The 22,329-nt window shown below is 38.7% G+C and overlaps 1 protein-coding gene across 3 annotated transcripts in view; it reads left to right on the top strand.

The window, feature by feature from the left end:
- The window catches only part of LOC134796355 (F-box/LRR-repeat protein 4), a 38,124-nt gene extending 19,271 nt beyond the window's left edge, over positions 1-18,853 (top strand). For 2 of the 3 annotated variants that reach the window (XM_063768515.1, XM_063768514.1), the window contains exons 6-13: positions 5,716-5,868; positions 7,257-7,354; positions 10,635-10,744; positions 12,333-12,488; positions 12,839-13,004; positions 13,850-14,035; positions 15,306-15,375; positions 16,149-16,394. In XM_063768515.1, the coding sequence (XP_063624585.1) occupies positions 5,716-5,868; positions 7,257-7,354; positions 10,635-10,744; positions 12,333-12,488; positions 12,839-13,004; positions 13,850-14,035; positions 15,306-15,375; positions 16,149-16,259 (1,050 nt within the window). In that variant the 3' untranslated portion in view covers positions 16,260-16,394. Of the gene's footprint in view, positions 1-5,715; positions 5,869-7,256; positions 7,355-10,634; positions 10,745-12,332; positions 12,489-12,838; positions 13,005-13,849; positions 14,036-15,305; positions 15,376-16,148; positions 16,395-18,559 lie in introns of those variants that run through there. The other variant, XR_010144922.1, reaches the window with a different exon arrangement.
- Positions 18,854-22,329: the final 3,476 nt, after the last annotated feature.

Here is a 22,329-nt window from a genome sequence, read left to right as displayed (position 1 = left end):
ATATTAATACACATAATAATTTTTAGGGTTCCGTAGCCAAATGGCAAAAAACGGAACCCTTATAGATTCGTCATGTCTGTCTGTCGGTCCGTCCCCTGTCACAGCCAGTTTTTTCCGAAACTATAAGAACTATACTGTTGAACCTTGGTACGTACTAGTACGTAGATGTATTCTGTGAACCGCATTAAGATTTTCACACAAAAATAGAAAAAAAACAATAATTTTTGGGGGTCCCCATACTTAAAACTGAAACTCAAGAATTTTTTTTTGGGCTTATTATTAACCGGGCAACTAAAATATTAAACAGGAACTTTCATTGGGCATATAATAATATAATTTGGCTGTGCATTGATATTTTAGCGCCAAAAAATATATATTAGCCTCAAATATAAGCATCATATTATTAAAATAACTGGCAGCAAAATCAAGCCACCCAAAAAAATTATAGGGAACTTAAAGTGATAGATAGGTTGGCGACTAAAATAATAAATTGGCAACTAATATTTTAAAGCGATCATATAATTTAATTGTCATCTAGTTGTTCACACCTAAGTAATCAACTATAGTCATAACTGACCATATCGTTTCAGCTAGGTAGTATTTTAACACGAAAGCTGCTAAATTTAATGAACTCTTTACACAAAACACCTCGAATTAATTTTCCAAAACGTAATGGTCAGTATACTTACCCTTACTTATTATTTTCCCTGGCGCCAGGCCGGGAAAACGCTAGGTCGAAGAAGAAGAATGGTCAGTATACTTAATAGTCGGATATTCCTAATCATGACACGCCTAATGGCCATTATACCATTAGATCTATAAATATTAAATTACTAATTTTAATAGTTACCACTGTGTTCTACTAGAGTCAACAGATAGGTGCGACGACGAGCAAAGCGAGGAGGAGCGTGTTAGGTTGACCGTGTAATGACCAACAAAATATTTTAAAAGAACTTCATTTTTGAATTAATAGAAACGTTTTCTTTTTAAAATATGCTTCATAAATGGTCTCCAATATAATAATTCAGTTGCCAAATAAATACTTGGTACCTGCCTAAAAATAATCAAAAGCTGTAACGGCATTAAAACACAACTCATATTAATATATTTTAAGGCTCCGTTTTTGTTGCCAAACTATTAATTTTAGTACCCATTTCTATTTTTTCAAACTACCCTAAGGTTTCTAATATATTTTTTTTCTAAACTGAATAGTTTGCGCGAGAGACACTTCCAAAGTGGTAAAATGTGTCCCCCCCCCCTGTAACGTATAAAATAAGGGAATGATAAAAATATGATGTACATTGCCATGCAAACTTCCACCGAAAATTGGTTTGAACGAGATCTAGTGAGTAGTTTTTTTTTAATACAACATAAATCGTAACACGCAATTTTATTATGTTATTTTCTGCTACGGAACCCTTCATGGGCGAGTCCGACTCGCACTTAGCCGCTTTTTATGGATAAGTATCATCAATAAAACATACCGATTTGTTGTTTGCATGTAACGGTTTATGAATTTCTTGCGTTTATATTTTGTCCCTTGAATTATCTTCGCCATGCAGGCCACTGGACAACCATAAATTAGTTATAAAATCTAAATATAGATAACGTAGCAAGATACTTGACGACAAGTTCAAATTTCTGATAAGCAGATAGGCCTACCCATTTTGACAACACGAAACTCGCGGCGTCAGTCGGTCGAGTACTGTTGGAGAGTGATGGTGGCTTTATTATAAGTCCATTGAATCACTGGCACAAATACATAAATACTTAACATATTACAATAAATTGTATTGTACCAGATACTATTTTACATATATTTTACCGTAAGAGTGAAATAAACACAAAAAATCTTTAGTATTTATTATACGCCTCAAAGTCACAGATAAGTCCCTCAGACAACTAGTCACTTGGACAACGGAAGTGGTACTCCATAGCAGGGATGTTGCGAATATTCGCATCCGCATCCGCGGAACATCCGCATTATTTTCAACATCCGCATCTGCATCCGCATCCGCATAAAATCGATGCGGAGCATCCGCATGATGCGGATGTCGGCCAAGTCGGTAACAGGAACGTATTAGCGGCGGCGCCGGCGGCGCAAGTGCTAGGTAATTTCGTCATTATATATAACAAAATCGTCTAGATCCCGAAAAGTCGGCCAAGTTACTGTTTATTAAATAAAACGCGCCTATTCTTGCTCAAATACTAAACGTTTCGTTTTTTTTAAATAAAAAATGCTAAAAATGTAATATTTGACGTTTTTTAAGTACCAAATCTTGACATCCGCATCCGCATCCGCATACGCGGATGTCAAAAAATCTGCATCCACAACATCCCTGCTCCATAGGACATTTTGGTTGTCCCTTGGACAAAAACGATGTGATAAGATTTTTTATAGGGTCTGAAACAAATTCAATAAAGTATGAGAAAGCACTAACGTACCTATATTGTTAGTGCTTTCTGATATTTTATTAAATTTGTGTCATTTAGGGTAAGGTTTATTATTAATATTTCCGTTGGACAACCAGATATGTCTATGGGACAACTTAGTTGCCCCTAAATTGAAAAACACATATCTTTATTTTTTTCGTTTTAAATTCGAGCGCAGTTCATATTTTATGTAGAAACAATAACACAATATAAAACAAAGTAGCAGGAGCAATTTTCTTAGATTTCTGTAACTATTTCGCGTATAGATAAAAAGTTCCGATTATGTAAAATAAGAGTTGTCCAGAGGGCAATTTTTATAAAGATAAAAAATTATACTGCATTGTTTAATTAATGTAAGTAAAATAATTGATAACCAATAATTGATGTCTAATTTGACTAAAAATACTTTTGGGTGGTCCAGGGGACAGAGCAGATTTAAGCTGGTGAATTTTTTTCGTCAATATCACTAAAGTCTTAAAGAAACAGCTCTGCTTTATACATAATCATAAACAAGAGATCGATAAATATGGACAATAAGAAAAAAAAATACATAATTTCATCATGTGGACATTTAAAAGTTGATTCACCCATAAATATGGACAATAACAAAAAAAAAACCATAATTTCATCATGTGGACATTTAAAAGTTGATTCACCCACCCGCAAAAATTCGAAAATGAGTACCATGACGACTTTTACGAAAATTGCATAGCCGCCATCTTGGTTCCAAAAAGAACATTGTTTTTAAGTCTGCATCCTCAAAAAATTTGGAAACAAGTATCATCACGACTTGTATGAAAAAGTACAAGACCGCCATCTTAGATTCCTTAACGGACATTATTTTTGAAATCTGCATCCCCAACAATTTCGGAAATGAGATAAATGACTTTTATGAATAAGAGCATACGGCAGCGGCAGGTATAAAATTTGCAATAGGTAGATTGCGTGGCAGTGGATTGCGATTTCCAATATGGCAGATATTGGATTCCAAAATAGTCATCAATTTTGTAATCTGCACCCTCAAAATTTTCGTAAACGACATTTACGAGTATTTACAGAAAAATCCATGAGCCTATATATCGCAAATGTTTGTAATATACCGGGTGTTTCGTATACCAGGAGCAATATTGACATTAAATTGTAGGCTTTACTTCTCAAACTGATTGACATTTGTTCAGGAACTTAAAAATAACTTATTTTTTGGTTTTTATTACACATCAGTTTATTCTCAGATGCAATATATTGCAAATTTTGTTATTTTTAAGGCATGACAAGCAATGTCAAACACTCTGATAGTGATGACAGCGTATACTGAATATATTATTTAATTTGTATGAAAAAAGAGAAAATCTAAAGTTTTCATAATTTTTAAAAGTAGTTAGTCAAAAGGTATATCGTTTGAAGAGTACAATATATGGTTTAATTATTTGCTCGTGTCGTGTTACAGGAAACACCCGGTACATTAAAATAAATGCATATTAATCGGCCGGTCAAGAATGTCATGATCATACGAACGGTATCCAAACAACGAAAATATACCCCTCCCTTTTATTCACACACTCACAGCATCGTAACGCGTCGGAACGTGTGCCGCTGCCGCGTCACGCACAAAGCCCGGGTTATATAGACTACCACATATAGACCTCGCATTGTTTACTTGCATAACATATACTCTTTCATGTGACATGCCATGTTGAGGAAGAAAGAGACGCATTTAGCACAACCTTACAAAAACCTCGAAGTGAATTGTCGAAATTAAATATGTATATTATGTATTAAGGTGACAGTCCATTTCCAACGACAGCTGCATTACTGTTCATTTTACTATGGAAATTGACAATAACAGCGACGCGTTCAGTACTAGTAGTGCAGCTGCAGTCAGAAATGGAATGTTACCATTACCTGCTAACCGCACTACACTGTTGTGTTCTACATCAACCTATGTTTGCCCCATGATTTAGATTATTATTGATTTTTTCATTACTTAAATACAATAACCGAATTATGCAACTGCGTAGTCAGGCGATATAGTTTAAGGAGTACCAATATATTATAATATGTATAAAACCTGAATCGCTTCATATGCTCTATCTAACAGGTACGTTATCTGTTCTACGCATGTCTGCGCAAAAGTGGCGGCGTTTTTAAAATAGCAGTCTCTAATTTATTTGTTATTTATTTTAATTTCTCACAAAGCACTTGTTTTATTTCCAATATTTTTTTGGTAAAGTGTGTTAAATAAACGGACGATTGTAGAAATATTTTGATCTGGAGTGTACGTTTAAGTAAACTAGTTTTTTACGCAACATAAAACAAAAAATACGCCATAATAAATAGATCTCATTGTATCCCGTTGGTGATAGTTTCCATATAAGTAAAGATTTATATTTTGACCAAATCATCGAATTTTCGAGTTGTGTAGGATTTTCTAAGTTACATTTATATCGATTGTTATAAAAAAAACTATAGATTGAGCTTATTTTACACAGCTCACAGGAAATTCTCGGGATTTCTTTGTTCTTAATCATGAACTAACTAACGAAATGTAATTTATACATCCTCCCGACTGTACGACTTTGTCGGTATAGCGTTCTAGACTTTGACCCTAGGGTCATTAATTTCCTGAAGGGCTCAATTAGGGCGCTCCGGATAATCGTACCGTGGGCATCTGTAAACCCTAAATATTGATTAGAAAAAGCTTTCAGAACTGTAGGAATTGATGCAAGGAAACATTTTTCTTCCCCCGTCTATTTTGAAACCTTGATGTAGTATTGTGTCATAAGGGTGTAAAATGATATATTTACGGCGAGGGCGTACCTACATTGAATCCTGAACAAGCTAAGTATTCTACAATTGAATCCTGAGCGTAGCAAGGGATTCTAAAATAGAATTCTGAGCCTAATGAAGGAATCAAGTGTTAACACCCAAGGTTTTCGCCCACGTGACATACTGAATTTCACATCAACTATAAGGAAAAGTATTATGTTTCAAAATATTATTTAACCAAAATAAATAGTATGCAAAAAAGAAAAAAAATCGTGTCCTCGAACAGAAAAGTGCCACTTTGACCCATTGATCACTAGCGGGAAGAAAAAACCACTTTCCGAATAGGCGATGTGAAAAACTCTTTGCCAGTCTGTCAAATATTCATTAATATGATCTGCTACTTTTTTCTGGACCACTTACTGAGGATGTTCTGTCATTTTCTCATAACAAAAACCCAACAATCAACCCATCATTTATCTAAACATTAGCACGCTTCAGCACGTATTTTCCTTTCAGGACGAGACGATCCTCTGCGTGATGAAGTACCTAGACATGCAATCGCTGTGCCGCTGCGCGCAGGTCAACAGACATTTCAACAGGCTCGCCTCTGACGCCATCCTGTATCGTAGCATTGACCTTAGGCCGTATTGGCATTGCGTGCAATCCCAAGTAAGTATGAACATGAACTAAAGATGTAGTGCATAATTGTTTTCCTTGGTATTTTCACGGAAACGTACGAACGTGTCTTGCTATTTCAGACTACATCTATTCTGTACGTACATAATCTAACAGTTCCTTTATTCATTGGCCTAACGATTGCGCCTGAGCGATGTGTCTGCTCTGCTTGTTCAGCCTAGGCAAAAATATGCTTTCGTATGCCTGACCCACAGACTAGGAATCCTCTAGACTGCCTAGGGTTAAGCAATTATTTCATGCAACCGATGATGCCAAAAATGCGAGGGTGCGCGGGACGAGGTGAGCGAGATCCCGCACCGTGATTGGTCCGTTCAAATACACGGACGTCACACAAAGACACTTTCGACTCGAACATGGAGTAAAATTACCGTATGCGTGGCAGAGGGGGTAGCGCGACTATGCTCAGTCTGGAGGATGTTTTGTCTGTGGCCTGACCTGACTGGCTGCTCTCTACAGGTCACATTTCCGAGCCGATTCTCGTGACATCTTGTGAAGTTATGTCGATAATAATCTGTCCAACAGCTTTGTCATTAGAAAAAGGCGCGAAATTCAAATGTTCTATGGGACTATTACCCTTCGCGCCTTCAGTTTTTAAATTTGCCGCTTTTTTCTACTGAAGAAAATGGCATTACAGACTATATGTATATGGAATTTTCCAAATGTTGCCTGCCTAGAAAAATCGACGATTCTCTACCAAACAGCTTTATTTTCTTTACTGATATTTATAGCTCGGAAGTAAAATTAGACTAGTCTGACCGCTGTCAAAGACAAAAAGCTATAATGAAAGCATAGTAAAGGCGCTGCATGGTGACGTCTTTACCGCCACTTGCACCATTCCACTAACCCGGGGTTAACCGGTTAAACCTGGGGCCTTACCATGATGTCCTTATTGCGATTCTGTTTAGGACCTAAACTGAATTGCTAAGGGACGGAGTTATGCGACTTATATAGCTCCGTCCTTTAGCAATTCAGTGTAGGTCCTAAACATAATCACTGGCCCCCTGGCCCCTGGAGTTACCAGTACAATTTGACACTGGGTTAAAGGTTTAACCGCTTAACCCCGGGTTAGTGGGATGGTGCAAGTGGCGCTAAGAGGATTAATAGTAGAATCTCTGTTTCTTTTTGTTGTTATTTAGTGCAATATTTAATTATTAAATTATAGGATCATTTAACGGCGGCGGCGGCAACCATAGATCGATCGATCGATTGGGCGATCGGACCTTTCGTTCCCACCTAAGGTTGCCGCCGCCGCTGTCGCCAGTCGCGCAATGTCGTGGCCTAGCCGTAAAGTGTCATTTTAAAGATGTAGAAAAGTACTTACTTATATAATAGTCGTAACATATAATATATATTTGCATCAGGTACTGGTGACTCTTTCAATGCGATGCAAATTCCTTCAGAAACTGGACCTGTCGTGGTGTGGAAGCCATCTTATGATACTTCCCAACTACGTTGTAAAGTAAGTAATTTATCTAATTGTGATTTATGTAGAACCCATAGTCTAATAAAACATGGTCTTCTATTCCCAGAGTGACACAGGCCTACGTCACAACAACATGGCCGCTATATATAGCGCTATCGCATATTATCATATAGCGCTGTCGCATGATGACGTAGGCTTGTGTCAGTTAGGTGACCTAGAAAAGACGGGAATGGAGTACCAGGCGGAGTATATTATTATACCATGGTAGAACCGATGGCCATTGGGGCGGAAAGGTTCTCGAGTGGCGACCACGTACCGGAAGGCGCAGTGCGGGTAGACCCCCCACAAGGTGGGCTGATGACCTGGTAAAGGTCGCGGGAGTCCGCTGGATGCGGGTGGCGCAAGACCGGTCATTGTGGCACTCTTTGGGGAAGGCCTAATGCCCAGCAATGGACGTCCTCTGGCTGATATGATGATGATGATGATGATTTCTGTATCTATACTATTTATCCCTACTAAATATAAATGCGAAAGTAACTCTTGTCTGTTACCTCTTCACGCTTAAACCACTGAACCTATTTTGGTGAAATTTGGCATAGAGATAGTTTGAGACCGGACTGGAGGAAGGACATATGAGTTTTTATAAATCGTCATCATCATCATCGTCCCACGTAGACGAAGTCGCGGGCAGAAGCTTTGTATAATGCCATACGATTAAGTAAATAAATGGGGCATTATCTATAAAAAGGGACCTTATTGTCGATGGCGCTTACGCCGCACTGCGTCGCGCGGCATTTTATTTTTAACGGAGCGTCGTTAATAATGGTGTAAGCGCCATCGACAATAAGGTCCCTTTTCATAGATAACGTCACAAATGATTGTGTATAGCATAACGATGTACATAATACTATTAACTCAATAAATCGCCCTCTTCCTCGTTCCATTGTAAACAGATCATTCCGGATTTTCAATTACATCTCACAATTAATCGCATTAACCTAATGTTCAATTAAAGTCAATGTCAATTGTAATCTTTTCAACACTGTCAGACAATGCACTGGAAAAATTGTCTAGTCGTTTAAACGCCGACCACAAGGGTGATGGCCAATAATGAATCTTAGTGCTTTAACGTTACAGTTGGGTTTTCTGTGCCCGCGATTTCGGGGTTGGTCCCATAGTAAAAGTTGCTCAGTATAATACCACAACCTCCCTGGCAACGGGAAAGCAGTTATTTTTTAGCCACCCTGTATAAATATCCCGGGTTTTTGAGTCAGTGTCAGGTATTGAAAAAATGTATCCTGCCTGTAAGGGCCCATCACACTGTCAGCGTTACCACGAAAACATTAATGTTATTATGTCATATCAAAAGGATGAAACTTGTAAAATTCCTTTAGGGCGTTGTTATCTGATGCTTCGAAATTGGACAAGGCTCTGGTTTCTTAATTTTATTTTTCATCTATTGCACAATTACTATTTGATGTGAACTGACATAGGACACAATATCTGGAATGTATCATATCGCCTACCAAAGGCGAACTTTGCCAAAATAAACCAGTATAAATGAGATCTTTGGTTAAGAATAATTGTTAAGGATTAAAGTATCAAGTTATATTAGCAACACGCTTGATAGGCGAGTGAAAAATATTTTATGAATTAAAGTACATTTGCCTCGAGTTTGGTTTCATTTTCGCGGCCCCTAACACTATTCAGGTATTCAGCATTAAATATATAGAATGCCATTTTGAATTTATGGGTAGTGTGCGGTATTAGGTAACTCATACCTACTCTAGTTACAGAAGGTTAAATATTCCATGTAGGTACCTATGTAAATAGATTGATGCTTGCGTGTGTTTAATTTAGTTTGTATATAGGCTCTGTCTACACAGGAGGTCTAGTAGCCATACTACGAGTTGGCCTATGACATTTACGTGACAACTTCGTCGGCGTGGACGATGATGATTGTTAAAAACTATCCTATGTCCTTTCCTGGGCCTTAAACTACCTCAATGCCACATTTCAATTCAGCGGTTTAAGCATGGGGACGTGATAGACAGACATATTTACTTTTGCATTTATAATATTAGTAGCGATGGGCTGTTTCTCCACCTATGGGTCTCCATACATTCCGGGAGCTCTTAAAAGGCGGCTCCCGCAAAATTGTAGTTTTTATTTTGAATTTCTACACGTTTTAATGAAGAGCAAATCTTCTTCAACCTAGCGTTTTCCCGGCCTAGCACCAGGGTCCGCTTTCCTGCTCAGTCTTCTCCACTTTGCCCGGTCTTCGGCATCCTCAGGTGTGAGATTGTTCTCTTCCATGTCCGCTGTCACGACGTCCAGCCAGCGCTTCTTAGGCCTACCGCGACCGCGTGATCTAATGAAGTGAAGAGCAAATGCGATGAAAAAAATCATAGACAATGGACAATGATTCACATATAGGAAACAAGACTATATTTCCGAAGACGGACTCCAAAAAAACCTTAAAAGTTTAAAGTTGGCCCGATAGAAAAAAATCACGAAAGCATGTCCAATTTTCATTTATTTTCAATTGTATAATGTTATCCTGCATTCCATAGCAGTATAATTTGAGTATAAAATAGCTAGTAATATACCCGAGGGATTTGACCAGAAGTATACTATCAGAGTTATTGAAGTAAAAGGTCAAAATCCGCGCGATCGTCAAATCTTCCGTCGCCAGTTTCGCGTGGTGTCCCATATTTTTTGTTCCTTTCTAATTTCCTGGCTTTACGCTTAAAATCTAAGGGTGGTATTCTAACTGTCCAATTTCTTGGTCCAATGTGCATTGCATCTCACTCTCTCGTTAAGCAAAATGTGAGACGCAAATACACATTGGTCCAAGAAATTGGACAGGTGGAATACCACCCTATGGGGTTGGGGAGTTGCACAATTTAAAGGTCTCTGTCCACTACACCGTATCATACCATGACCGTGCTATGAACGTGTCAGGCAAAAAAATACCTTTAACCCTTTTCCATGCCGCACCAATCCACAAGGTTTTCCTGAAAAATCCAAGTATATTCCAATGAATCCAGCTTTGATAATTCATTTGAAGACAAGTCAAATTTCCCGAAAGTGAAATCTAATATGAATCTTAAATCGGAATGCTAAAGTTGAAATTCTAGTGGCGCGTATGTGGTTGATAAATAGTAGGTACTATGCCTGGAAAAGGGTAAACCCCGTAAGGGTAAGGGTAAGGGATAAGGGTAAGGGGGAGGGTAGGGTGGATATGCAAAAAGGGGCCTCGTCCTGAAAAAGGTTGAAAACCGTTCTAACTTTATATAATTTTCTTAATTTACAGTTTCCTCAAAGACAATGGCGCCGAGTTAACACACTTAAGGATGAATTGCTGCAAATTCGTTAACAACGCCGTGCTAAGAGCCATCGTCGACAGCTCTATCTACCTTCAAGGTTCGCATATCTATAATATCTTTAGAAAATTCTACATGTCGTATTGAATTACATAATATTCTTTTTCAACTCTTAGATATAAACAACTTTTGCTACATACCTTAGCAATTTAACCTTCAAATCAAATTCAGCATAATAAATGTTATGTAATTAAAATTTGCAACTATTGGAAATTGAATAGCCAGAAAATATTAACAATCAATGAGTTAGTCACATTAATGCATTATGTTTTGTACCTACGCTTATTAGGTACTTAACACTAAAAGGTTGACACTAATTGACAACAAAGGGGCTGTCCATAAATTACGTCATCGATTTTTGACCCCCCCCCCCCTATAATCATCCAAAAATCATGCTTCAAATGACCCCATTTCCTCCTACTTCATGCTACCGTCATCCTATGTCCAGACCCCCCCCCCCCCCCTAATTTGAAATGACGTAATTTGTGAATAGCCCCAAAGTGCATAATCTTACAGTTTGTTATGTCCTTTCATAGCAGTTTTTAATATTACATAGGTACCTAATATGATACTTTAGGATTTGTTCCATAAAAGTTGTCGGGGACATGACCTACATAATTATTAGTGTTGGTAGGATATTGAGTCTAAATTTGAAGAACTCTAATCGTTATTACGAAACTGCGCTTAAAAAAATCTTTCGAGTTTTTTAAGACGCGAGCCTTTTTTAGGTTTTATTTAATATTTACTAGTAACAGTAAAGAAAGGCGTTAGTCTATGGTGTACGGTGTACATAAGCCATGAATTTTACACGAAGACAATGCATTTTATTTTTTGTAAAAAAACATCCTCTGAAAATCACTCAAGCGTACAACAGACTCTGGTCTCTAACAAGTTGAAAAGAACTCGAGTGAAGACTTAATAGGGAATATTAGGCAAAGCTCTGTGTAGGTGGCACAACGAGCACATACAGTAAACAAACATCAATGACACATCATGCGTCACTACGTCAATCACATGGCCTACTGTGAAACACGACAATCGAAAGTTCGGTTTCTGCCTTTCTATCACTATTGCATATTCGAACGAAAAAGAGGCAGATTACTAAAATTCGATTTTCGCGTTTACCGGTAGGCCCTTGTTAACAAACCGCCTTGATGCATAAATGTCATATTTTATTGTCTGTGAAAACTTGTCTAAAAACAGTTTAAGGCACAGTATATATAAGTTAGTCTATGAATTTACTAGAGTCGGTGCTGCTGCACTCTGGCGGCAGAACATTGCAGTAATATCCCCTATTATAAGAGTCTGAAAAACTAAATCGAGTCTTAAAGCAGAGGATTCAAAGGACTCGATCCTTAATCACTACACCTTATAAAACAAAGTCCACCGCCGCGTCTGTCTGTATGTATGTTCGCGATAAACTCGAAATCTACTGAACGGATTTTCATGCGGTTTTCACCTGTCAATAGAGTGGTTCTTGAGGAAGGTTTAGGTGTATAACTTGTTATGGTTTTGTGTAACCCGTGCGAAGCCGCGGCGGGTCGCTAGTCAATACTATATTCATGTCGCAGAGTACGGGTTAACTGAAAAATCCCATATTCACAATATATTTTCTCCACTGTTTCCAGAGTTATGCCTCCGTTCCGTAGTCGGCTGCTCAGACTGGCAGTGCCTCTCTTCGCTAACAAAACTCAAACGACTAGACCTGTACAGGACAGATATAACGACGACCGCCGCTGTGGCTATAGTCGTGTCCAATCCTGAACTGCAACACATCAATGTTGGTAAGTATTTAATATTACTTGGCCTATTGTTTAGTGCCTTCGTTCTGTAGTTTTTCGACTGACAGAGCCTCTCTTCGCTAACTAAACTCAAACGGCTAGACCTGTACAGGACAGATATAACGGCGACCGCCGCTGTGGCTATAGTAGTGTCCAACATCTCTACATTCTATCATTATCATTCAACAACTCTCTACATTCTATCATTATCATTCATTTGTCTATTTACTTATTATATATATTATATCGTCGTCTAGTACCCACAAGACAAGCCTTATTGAACTTACCGTGGGACTAGATCGATTTGTGTAAGATTGTCCCATAATATATATGTATTTTTAATTTATTTACAGGCTCATGCAAGATGATATCAGCCATGGACGAAGTAGCCATAGCCCTTGGCATGAACTGTCCCGACTTGGTCTCTGCGGACTTTTGGAAGTCCTACTCGCTGACCCCCACCGGCATCAGGGCGCTCGGCAACTGCAGGAAGCTGCAGGAGCTTGACGTCGGATGGTGGTAAGATATTTATGATACTTAGGGCCATTTGCACCATTCACTAACCCGGGGTTAACCGGTTAAACCGGAGTTACCATGGTTACCGGTACAATTTGACACTGGGTTAACAAGAGGAGATGGCGTTGGCGGGTGAGAAAGGATGCCAGAGCTCAATGAGGGTGCGGAGTGTTAGGATCGGCAAAAACGCGCTTGTTGGAGTTGCATGCGTCCATAGGCTACGGTGACTGCTTACCATCAGGCGGGCCGTATGCTTGTGTGCCATCGACGTAGTATAAAAAAAAGCTTGGACGCGTTCTACCCGAATTGGTGGGAAAATACAGGCAATAAGGTCGAGTGGAGGAACCAAGAGGTCTTTGCCCAGCAGCAGGACACTAGACTAATTAAATCAAAATAAAACACACTAGTGTCTGTGCCCCTGGGCTCTGTGAGTTGAAGACCTAATATATTATGAAAAACCTGAACTGAAAATCTTGAACCTGCTCATAAAATTTTTAGAGGATCGGTGAAATATGACTTGCCGAAGCTGAAATGGAAACGCTTCGCTCGTATTTCGCTCCCGTTTGTAAATTTCCCTGGAGACGTGCGCAGACGTGGAGAATGTGACGAAGTCACTACAAATAAGCGCTTCCGTAGTCATTTAGTATGGGAGCGCGACCTCATTAATATTACGCGACGTAATTTTTTTTTGTATAGGTGTAGAATAATTACAACTCAGTGCTGCTCGAATCGTAAAATTGTACAAGTTAAATTGCACCAATGTGTGGTGACCTAGTGCTTGTAAAGGCTTCATAATGCCTGTTAGCGTAATCCGCGTAATCAGTGACACTGTTTTTTTTTTGTTTTAGTCTCCAAGCCGGCGGTTCCGGCGAATGGCTAGCCTGGCTGAACGGCGGCGAGCTGCGCAAGCTATTCCTGGGCGCTCTACGCGGAGTGTGTGACCGAGACCTTAGGAATCTGCTGCCGAGAGTCCGCAAGCTGACGCAGCTGGACTTGCTGGGTGTTAGGGCTGTTACACCTGATATATGTTGCGCGTAAGTATCTCAGTACAAGTAGGGTTCTACGGAGTTGTAGTATTTTGTGTGACATAGCTTAGAAATCTGCTGCCGAGAGTCCCCAAGCTTACACAGCTGGACTTGCTGCGTGTTAGGGCTGTCACACCTGATATATGTGACGCGTAAGTATCTTAGTACAAGGGTTTAACCTCCCTCGCAAACTTTGGAGCCGCCTAAATATACTGAGAACTGGGCATGGCAGCTGTGATTCTCTAACATACAAATGGGGTTGGAAAGATTCTCCACTCTGCGAGTGCGGTGAGGGAGAGCAGACCACTTATCATATCTTCCAACGCTGCTCCCCCCACTCGTATTCTGGACCAGCTGAAGACTTGGCCTCGATACGCCTAAGTTGGTTACCTAGCTTAACGACCTCGAAGCTATGATTGTCTTTCTTTACTCATTATGTGTCATAGGTTAAGAACCTGCTGCCGAGAGTCCCCAAGTTGTAGCAGCTGGACTTGCTGGGTGTTAGGGCTGTTACACCTGATATATGTGACGCGTAAGTATCTTAGTACAAGTAGAGTTCTACGGAGTTGTAGTATTTTGTGTGACATAGCTTAGAAATCTGCTGCCGAGAGTCCCCAAGCTTACACAGCTGGACTTGCTGCGTGTTAGGGCTGTCACACCTGATATATGTGACGCGTAAGTATCTTAGTACAAGGGTTTAACCCCCCTCGCAAACTTTGGAGCCGCCTAAACAAACAGAACTGGGCATGGCAGCAGTGATTCTCTAACATACAAATGGGGTTGGAAACATTCTCCACTCTGCGAGTGCGGTGAGGGAGAGCAGACCACTTATCATATCTTCCAACGCTGTCCCCTCCACTCGTATTCTGGACCAGCTGAAGACTTGGACTCGGTCACGCCTAAGTTGGTTACCTGGCTTAGCGAAGAAGCTATACTCTGATTGTCCTTATTTACGCATGATGTGACATAGCTTAGGAATCTGCTGCCGAAAGTCCCCAAGCTGACGCAGCTGGACTTGCTGGGTGTTAGGGCTGTTACACCTGACATATGTGGCGCGTAAGTATCTTAGTACTAGAGTTCTACGTAGTTGTAGTATTTTGTGTGACAGGGAGCTTTAGGAATCTGCTGCCGAGACCACCAAAGCTGATTCAGTTGTTGGGTGTTAGGGCAACCGCACCACCACACCTGATATTAGTAACGCATCATCTTAGTATTACTCGTATTCTGAAGTTTTGAACGGTTTGAAGTTGTGTTCTGATTGGAATATATTTCTTCACAGGATCTTAGCAGAATGCCACGAGCTGAAGCTGCTGGATGTCAGTTTCTGCGATCAAATACAAGAGTCTCAGGTAAACTATTTTATTTTTATTTGTATAAATAGTAGTATGATATGATGTATGATGTGGGGATGTATGATATGATGTATGGGCTCACGTAGCCACCAAGTGGATGCCGACGGAGAAGCTTGGGCGGGGCAGCCCCAGGCGGAGATGGCGGACGACTTTGACGCCTCCCTTAAGAACTGGCCGAAAGAAGCGCTAAATCAGGAGTTGAGGGCTTTGCCCAGTAGTGGGACAAAAGAAAAATAGTATGATAATTCTTATCATTCCTCTAAATGAAACCGAATAACGTCTAATATTTCTAAGTTAATTGACCATTTTCCCTTGAAATTGTCTAGACCAGCGGTCGGCAACCAGCGGCCCGCGGGCCGCATGCGGCCCGCGAGCCTTTCTGGCTATTTTGTATGTAATATTGACAAACGACAATGTCTAATAAAGTCATAAATATTAACAAAGTGCGGCCCGCGTCCACTTCGTTAACTGCTATGTGGCCCTTGGGTGCTAAAAGGTTGCCGACCGCTGGTCTAGACTGACTTAACTACAGTGATTTTAAAATAGAATAGAAAACATTTGTTTTTTCATTATTGATCTTAGGTGGAATTTCCTCTCATTTTTTGAGAAAACACTACTTACTTTTGCCGGAGGCATTACCGGCCAATACATGGCCATATGCAAATTACATATATGTCCTCGCCGCGCTTGGTCTTTTATATCATACCCAGCCAGCAAATCCCGATTTCCCGGCATTTATATTAATGTAGTCATATTTTCCCACATTCCAGGTACTAGAATGGCGTGAGCGCTACCCCCACGTTAGCATAAAGCGGTCCTTCCAGTCCGCCACATTGACTGCTACTCCAAACCCCCTATTCCTGGCCCCGAGCCTAGAATGATGTTGCACCGTATGCCCGATGTTCGTGCTCATGAAGAAAATGATGGAAATCTATTCATTTTTATGTAGGTGTTGCAAGTAATTTATATTTTTTTAGGGAAAAATAATAGGAGTCCATTTTATAACTGGATAGTTTTTTATTCAGGTATTTAAACGACGACATTGAGTTGAAAAGAATGAGCTAAATTTGACCCTAATCAAAATTTTTAAATTTAATATTTATGGTAATTACTGCATAAAGCGGTCCTTTCAATCTTGTACACTAGTTCTAACTTCATAAAGCGGTTTTTCCAATATGGTACACTTGTAGTAACTGCTCAAACCGGTTATTCCAATAAGGTACACTTTTAGTTACTGCATAAACCGGTTTACTAATATGGTACATTTGTAGTAACTGCATAAACCGGATTTTTCTAATATGGTCCAATTTGGTCCACTTGTAGTAACTGCATAAACCGGTTTATTCTGTTAGAGATATTTTGTCGAATTACTTATTTTTGTGAGACGTCCATTGTTTTTAGATTCGTGATTAACTTTGAGGTGCAATTTAATGTAGTTTTAAAAACGTTTTTATATTAATTCATTAAATACAATAACAAGAGACGCTTAGCACGAGGGATTTCATACATTGACCCGCCTGTTTCTATCTCTATCGCACGCGAATAAGTATATTGCTGTCCCGTTCGCACAGGGACATTGACAGCCGTCACGAAATTCCTCATGCGCCGTCTCTTTTTTTAGTAACGCAGTGTGTCAACGCGCGATTGCGTAAAAAAAGCTTTTAAAAAGTTTATGATGTAGTTAAGTCTAAATGTTAAGCAAATTCAGTCAGATATAATATATTTTTGTATTAGAAATGAGGATTGGAAGTTAATGTTTTGGTGGGTGAGTTAAAATTTAAGAAATATTGAGTAGTACCTAATATATATTTCATGTTAAATAGTTAGTCATGAACTGCTTTAGTTTTGTAAGTGTATGCATATTTAATTTATGCGCAACATTGACAACCGCGCACCGCTACGGAACGGACGCCTGCTCGCGCTTGCGGTCATATCTGTCGTAATAGACGCGTTTTGTTAGAGAGTGAACCTTCTGTGCCTAGTACTATTATTAATTCTGTGGCAGAAGGCGGTAGTCTTGGACACGGCGCGTATAGGTCGGTTCCTCACTCTACGGCCCTGACCACCGGCAGCTTGGGCCCTGCCCCGCTGCCGGCGGCACCCTAGGTTAGGTTTCTTATAATGTGTTTATATGTTTTTTGTATTATAAACAACCTAACTTAGAAGAAAAATAAATAAAGAGAATATAAGTATATTTTATACGCCAGAGGGATTGGTCTTAGTCATAATAAGGAAACAAATGGTCTGAACATACGACGAATGAACTGATGGTACCTATGTATGAATGTATTAAAGACTGATTATTACTTTAAATGATCTAATAATTAGTTGCGTAAGTAATTATAGATAATGAAATGTCACAAAACATCACAATTTGTAATGACAAAATTGTAAGATTTTAAATTTAAATGATTAAATACCTAAGTTAGTTTCGTAAAGCATTTACTTACTATTAAAATGTTAGCGAGTATAATTAGTGTTGGTAGGAACTGGAGTTTTTAGAGTCTACATTTTAAGAAACCAAGTTTTTTTTACGAGACTAGGCAGGTAAAAAAACTTTATTTCAGTGGAAATTGTGTATTGGGTAGTATTCAAATCTGAGAGCTGGGTACAAACAGCAACACTCCTAACTGTACATCGGTGGACTTTATTACAAAAGGCATAAGGTCACCGATGTACAGTTAAGAGTGTGGGCGATGGTACATTTATGGAGGAGGGATAACTTTTAATGGTATGTGTCCTTTGATTATTTAGTAACTGGAGACGCTTTGGCTGTCATTTTCTGTACAAATCAGTATGCCGATTTTTGCGGGGGAGGGGCACGTCAAAAGTATGGCTATTTGTACATGATTTGTACGTAACGTACAAATAGCCATGTCAGATAAACGTCAGTCCATACAAAGGTTTGCACAATTGTGCAAGGTTTTCGGCAGAGGGGTAAGCTCTTAAAGGCGAATCCGGTTATTAAATGCTCTAAGTATGTGTCAGATAAGTGTCCGTCATATGAACCGTATTTCGAAGTCAAAAATGTATACTGAGAGCTTCATCTATATTTATTATATATAAAAAGTAGGTATACTAAGTACTTAATTTTGACGAACCAGTGTGCAATATTTAAGAGACAAATATGGCAATAAAATAACTCAGTTGCAATACGTTTTAATATATTTTTCATCTGTAGGAAAGCGAACAAGCCGAAAATGATGACAGCTATGACGGCTGCTAAGCAGCAAACATGAATATGATGACTTGATGACAATGATTTGATTGAATGATTTTTTTATACGAATAATACCTACAGGGTGAAATTTTAACCAAGGCTCGGAACCGGTTTTTTCTTCATACAAAAAATACCGGTATTCCGTTCTTTTTCGTTCTTTGGTTTATTATTTTATTTTAAATGGGACAATCTAATAATTCGAAGTTGTTACCTAAACACCTGATTCAGTCCTACGTAAAGAGCATAAAATAATTAGAAATATTGGGCTATTTCGGGGTTTTGAAGAAAACCGGTTCCGAGCCTTGATTTTAACCATCAGCCATACTCTGCTTAGTGACTTATAGGTCTGAATAACTTTTATTATGGGACCAATGCCGAAATCGCGAATAAAAATTTGGCTGTTTCATACATTTACTATGAGACAACCAATTTTTTTTCGCGATATCGGCATTGGTCCCATAGTAAAAGTAGTTCAGTATGACCATAAAGTCATCAATTTCATCCTGTATATCATTATTTCTGCTCCAGTGAAGTAATTCTGTAACTTGTTATTAGGGCATTTTCACAAATAATGTACTCACCATTCTTTCGTTCATAAATATAGAAAGTTTTGGTTTAAAAAACATTTAGCTGGTTTTTCCTCAGAATTAAATCTAGATTTAAATACAAAAGTGTCTCAATTTTTTGTCAGTTCTATGACGCCTTTTCGAATACAATTCATTATGGGCCGACACAAACACTGGCCCATAATTTTTGTATCAAAGAAAACTTTTTTTTTCTAATTGAAGTGTCCTTATGAAAAGGAAAAACCTAATTTTGTTTATGGCACACTTGTTTCATAGAATAGCCAATTTAATATACAATATGACCTGTATTTTTAGATGTTTTTTATATGAACCAATAATTAAATTAGTTTAAGTATTATTTTGAAATGATTTCCACTTTTAGAAAATATAAGACACTATTTTCTCATTTCATTTAACTGGAGCAGAACCTTATTTTAAAACGTAGCAGCCACTTATAATTAAGATATTATAAGTAACTCGAAATATATATTTCTGTACATACTTTATTTGGATGATATTGATATTAGTGATTAGCTATAAGTACATTGTTTTAATTTTGACCCCAATATGGACTGTATTTTGGTATATGTATCAGTGTTGGCCGTAATGGTTAATTCTAATTAACAATTAATCAATTGCATTAACCATTAATTCCGCAATTAATCAATTGCATTACGCATCAATATAATTAAAATTAGTTAGAATTGAATTTTGAGACGTTTAATTACATTGATTGTCAATCTGCATTAACGTTTAATGGAATTAAATATTTTTTTCATAAACTAATAATTAATGTTACTTTTGCTTGGAACTATGAAAATTATAAATAAAAATAACCATTACAAGCTTCAGTGAATTATCAGATCGTGATACATATTTTAACATGAGACTCTACACTATATGTTTCTATACACTCATTATAGGTGTATTCCTATTTGTCCCTGCCATATGTGAGTTGGAGACAAATGGGAAACGGGGACAAATGGGATTTATATGCAGAACCTATTCCATCTGTTCCAGGTGGGAACAAATGGGAAAACATCAGAAAATGATGTGTTCCCATTTGTTCCCACCTTATTGGTGTGGAGACAAATGGGAAACGGGGACAAATGGGATTTATATGCAGCGTCTATTCCATCTGTTTCAGGTGGGAAAAAATGGGAAAATATGGGAAAATATTGTGTTCACATTTGTCTCCACACCAATAAGGTGGGGACAAATGGGAATGTTTTATACGAATGAATATGAACGGCGGGGAACAAAAGGGATACACCCGATATTAGTGTTCCCATTTGTCTCCGCTCCAATGAGATGGGGAAAAATGAAAATATTTGTATGCAGCGTCTTTTCCCATGTTTCTATACACTCATTATAGGTGTATTCCTAATTGTCCCTGCCATATGTGAGTTGGAGACAAATGGGAAACGGACAAATGGGATTTATATGCAGAGCCTATTCCATCTGTTCCAGGTGGGAACAAATGAGAAAACATCTGAAAATGATGTGTTCCCATTTGTCCCCACCTTATTGGTGTGGAGACAAATGGGAAATGGGACAAATGGGATTTATATGCAGCGTCTATTCCATCTGTTCCAGGTGGGAAAAAATGGGAAAACATGGGAAAATGATGTGTTCCCATTTGTCCCTTCTCATGTATGGCGTAGGACACGTGGATAGGGGACAAGTGGGAATACGCCAATAATGCACCCATTATAACCAATAATGAGTGTATTCCCATTTGTCCCCACCTTATTGGTGTGGAGACAAATGGGAACACATCATTTTCCGATGTTTTCCCATTTGTTCCCACCTGGAACAGATGGAATAGACGCTGCATATAAATACCATTTGTCCCCGTTTCCCATTTCTCTCCAACTCACATATGGCAGGGACAAATAGGAATACACCTATAATGAGTGTATATAAACATGGGAAAAGACGCTGCATATAAATATTTTAATTTTTCCCTATCTCATTGGAGCGGAGCCAAATGGGAACACTAATATCGGGTGTATCCCTTTTGTTCCCCGCCGTTCATATTCATTCATATAAAACATTCCCATTTGTCCCCACCTTATTGGTGTGGAGACAAATGTGAACACATCATTTTACCATGTTTTCCCATTTTTTCCCACCTGGAACAGATGGAATAGACGCTGCATATAAATCCCATTTACCCCGTTTCCCATTTGTCTCCACACCAATAAGGTGGGAACAAATGGGAACACATCATTTTCTGATGTTTTCCCATTTGTTCCCACCTGGAACAGATGGAATAGGCTCTGCATATAAATCCCATTTGCCCCCGTTTCCCATTTGTCTCCAACTCACATATGGCAGGGACAAATAGGAATGCACCTATAATGAGTGTATAGAAACATATGGGAAAAGACGCTGCATAGAAATATTTCCATTTTTCCCCATCTCATTGGAGCGGAGACATATGGGAACACTAATATCGGGTGTATCCCTTTTGTACCCCGCCGTTCATATTCATTCACATAAAACATTCCCATTTGTCCCAGCTTCATGCATGGCGTAGGTCCCGCGAATCGGGGACAAATGGGAATACACCAATAAGCACCCATTATTACCAATAATGGGTGAATTCCCATTTGTCTTCGCGGGGAACATATGGGAAAACCCTGCATAAAAATACAGAGACAAAAATTACGATGTTTATTCTTGTTAATTGTTAATTATCAATCACATTTTTAATTTTCATTCAAAATTGATTTAATTTTTAATGGTTTGTAAAGCAATAACCATTAATTCTTTTTAATTGTTAGTGGTTCGAAATAAATTAATATTAATGCAAATTGATGATCAATGCAATTGATAATTAATTTTCCTTCAATGGTTAATGGCAATTAACCTTTTCAATGGTTAATTTTTAATGGTCAATTGCATTAACGTTCGGCCAACACTGATATATCAAAATTTCAATTAATGAATTGGTAATTAAATAACCTAATGCCTCATTTACATTCAGCCCCTGCCGGTGCCCCTCGCGCTGCCGGCAATAATTCCCTAAATACTGCTGCAGCAGGATCGAGAGGAGTGTGTGTTTACATACTGCCCCACCACTCACTTCGCTTTCAACTTTCGGCAATGGCAGACGTCGAAATAATTACAGCGGTCGCGCTGTGTCTTTTTGCGATACGC

Source organism: Cydia splendana, chromosome 13, assembly GCF_910591565.1.
Source record: "Cydia splendana chromosome 13, ilCydSple1.2, whole genome shotgun sequence".
Taxonomy (NCBI): domain Eukaryota; kingdom Metazoa; phylum Arthropoda; class Insecta; order Lepidoptera; family Tortricidae; genus Cydia; species Cydia splendana.
Note: the sequence above shows the minus strand (reverse complement) of the source record. Positions and strands in the feature narration are given on the sequence as shown.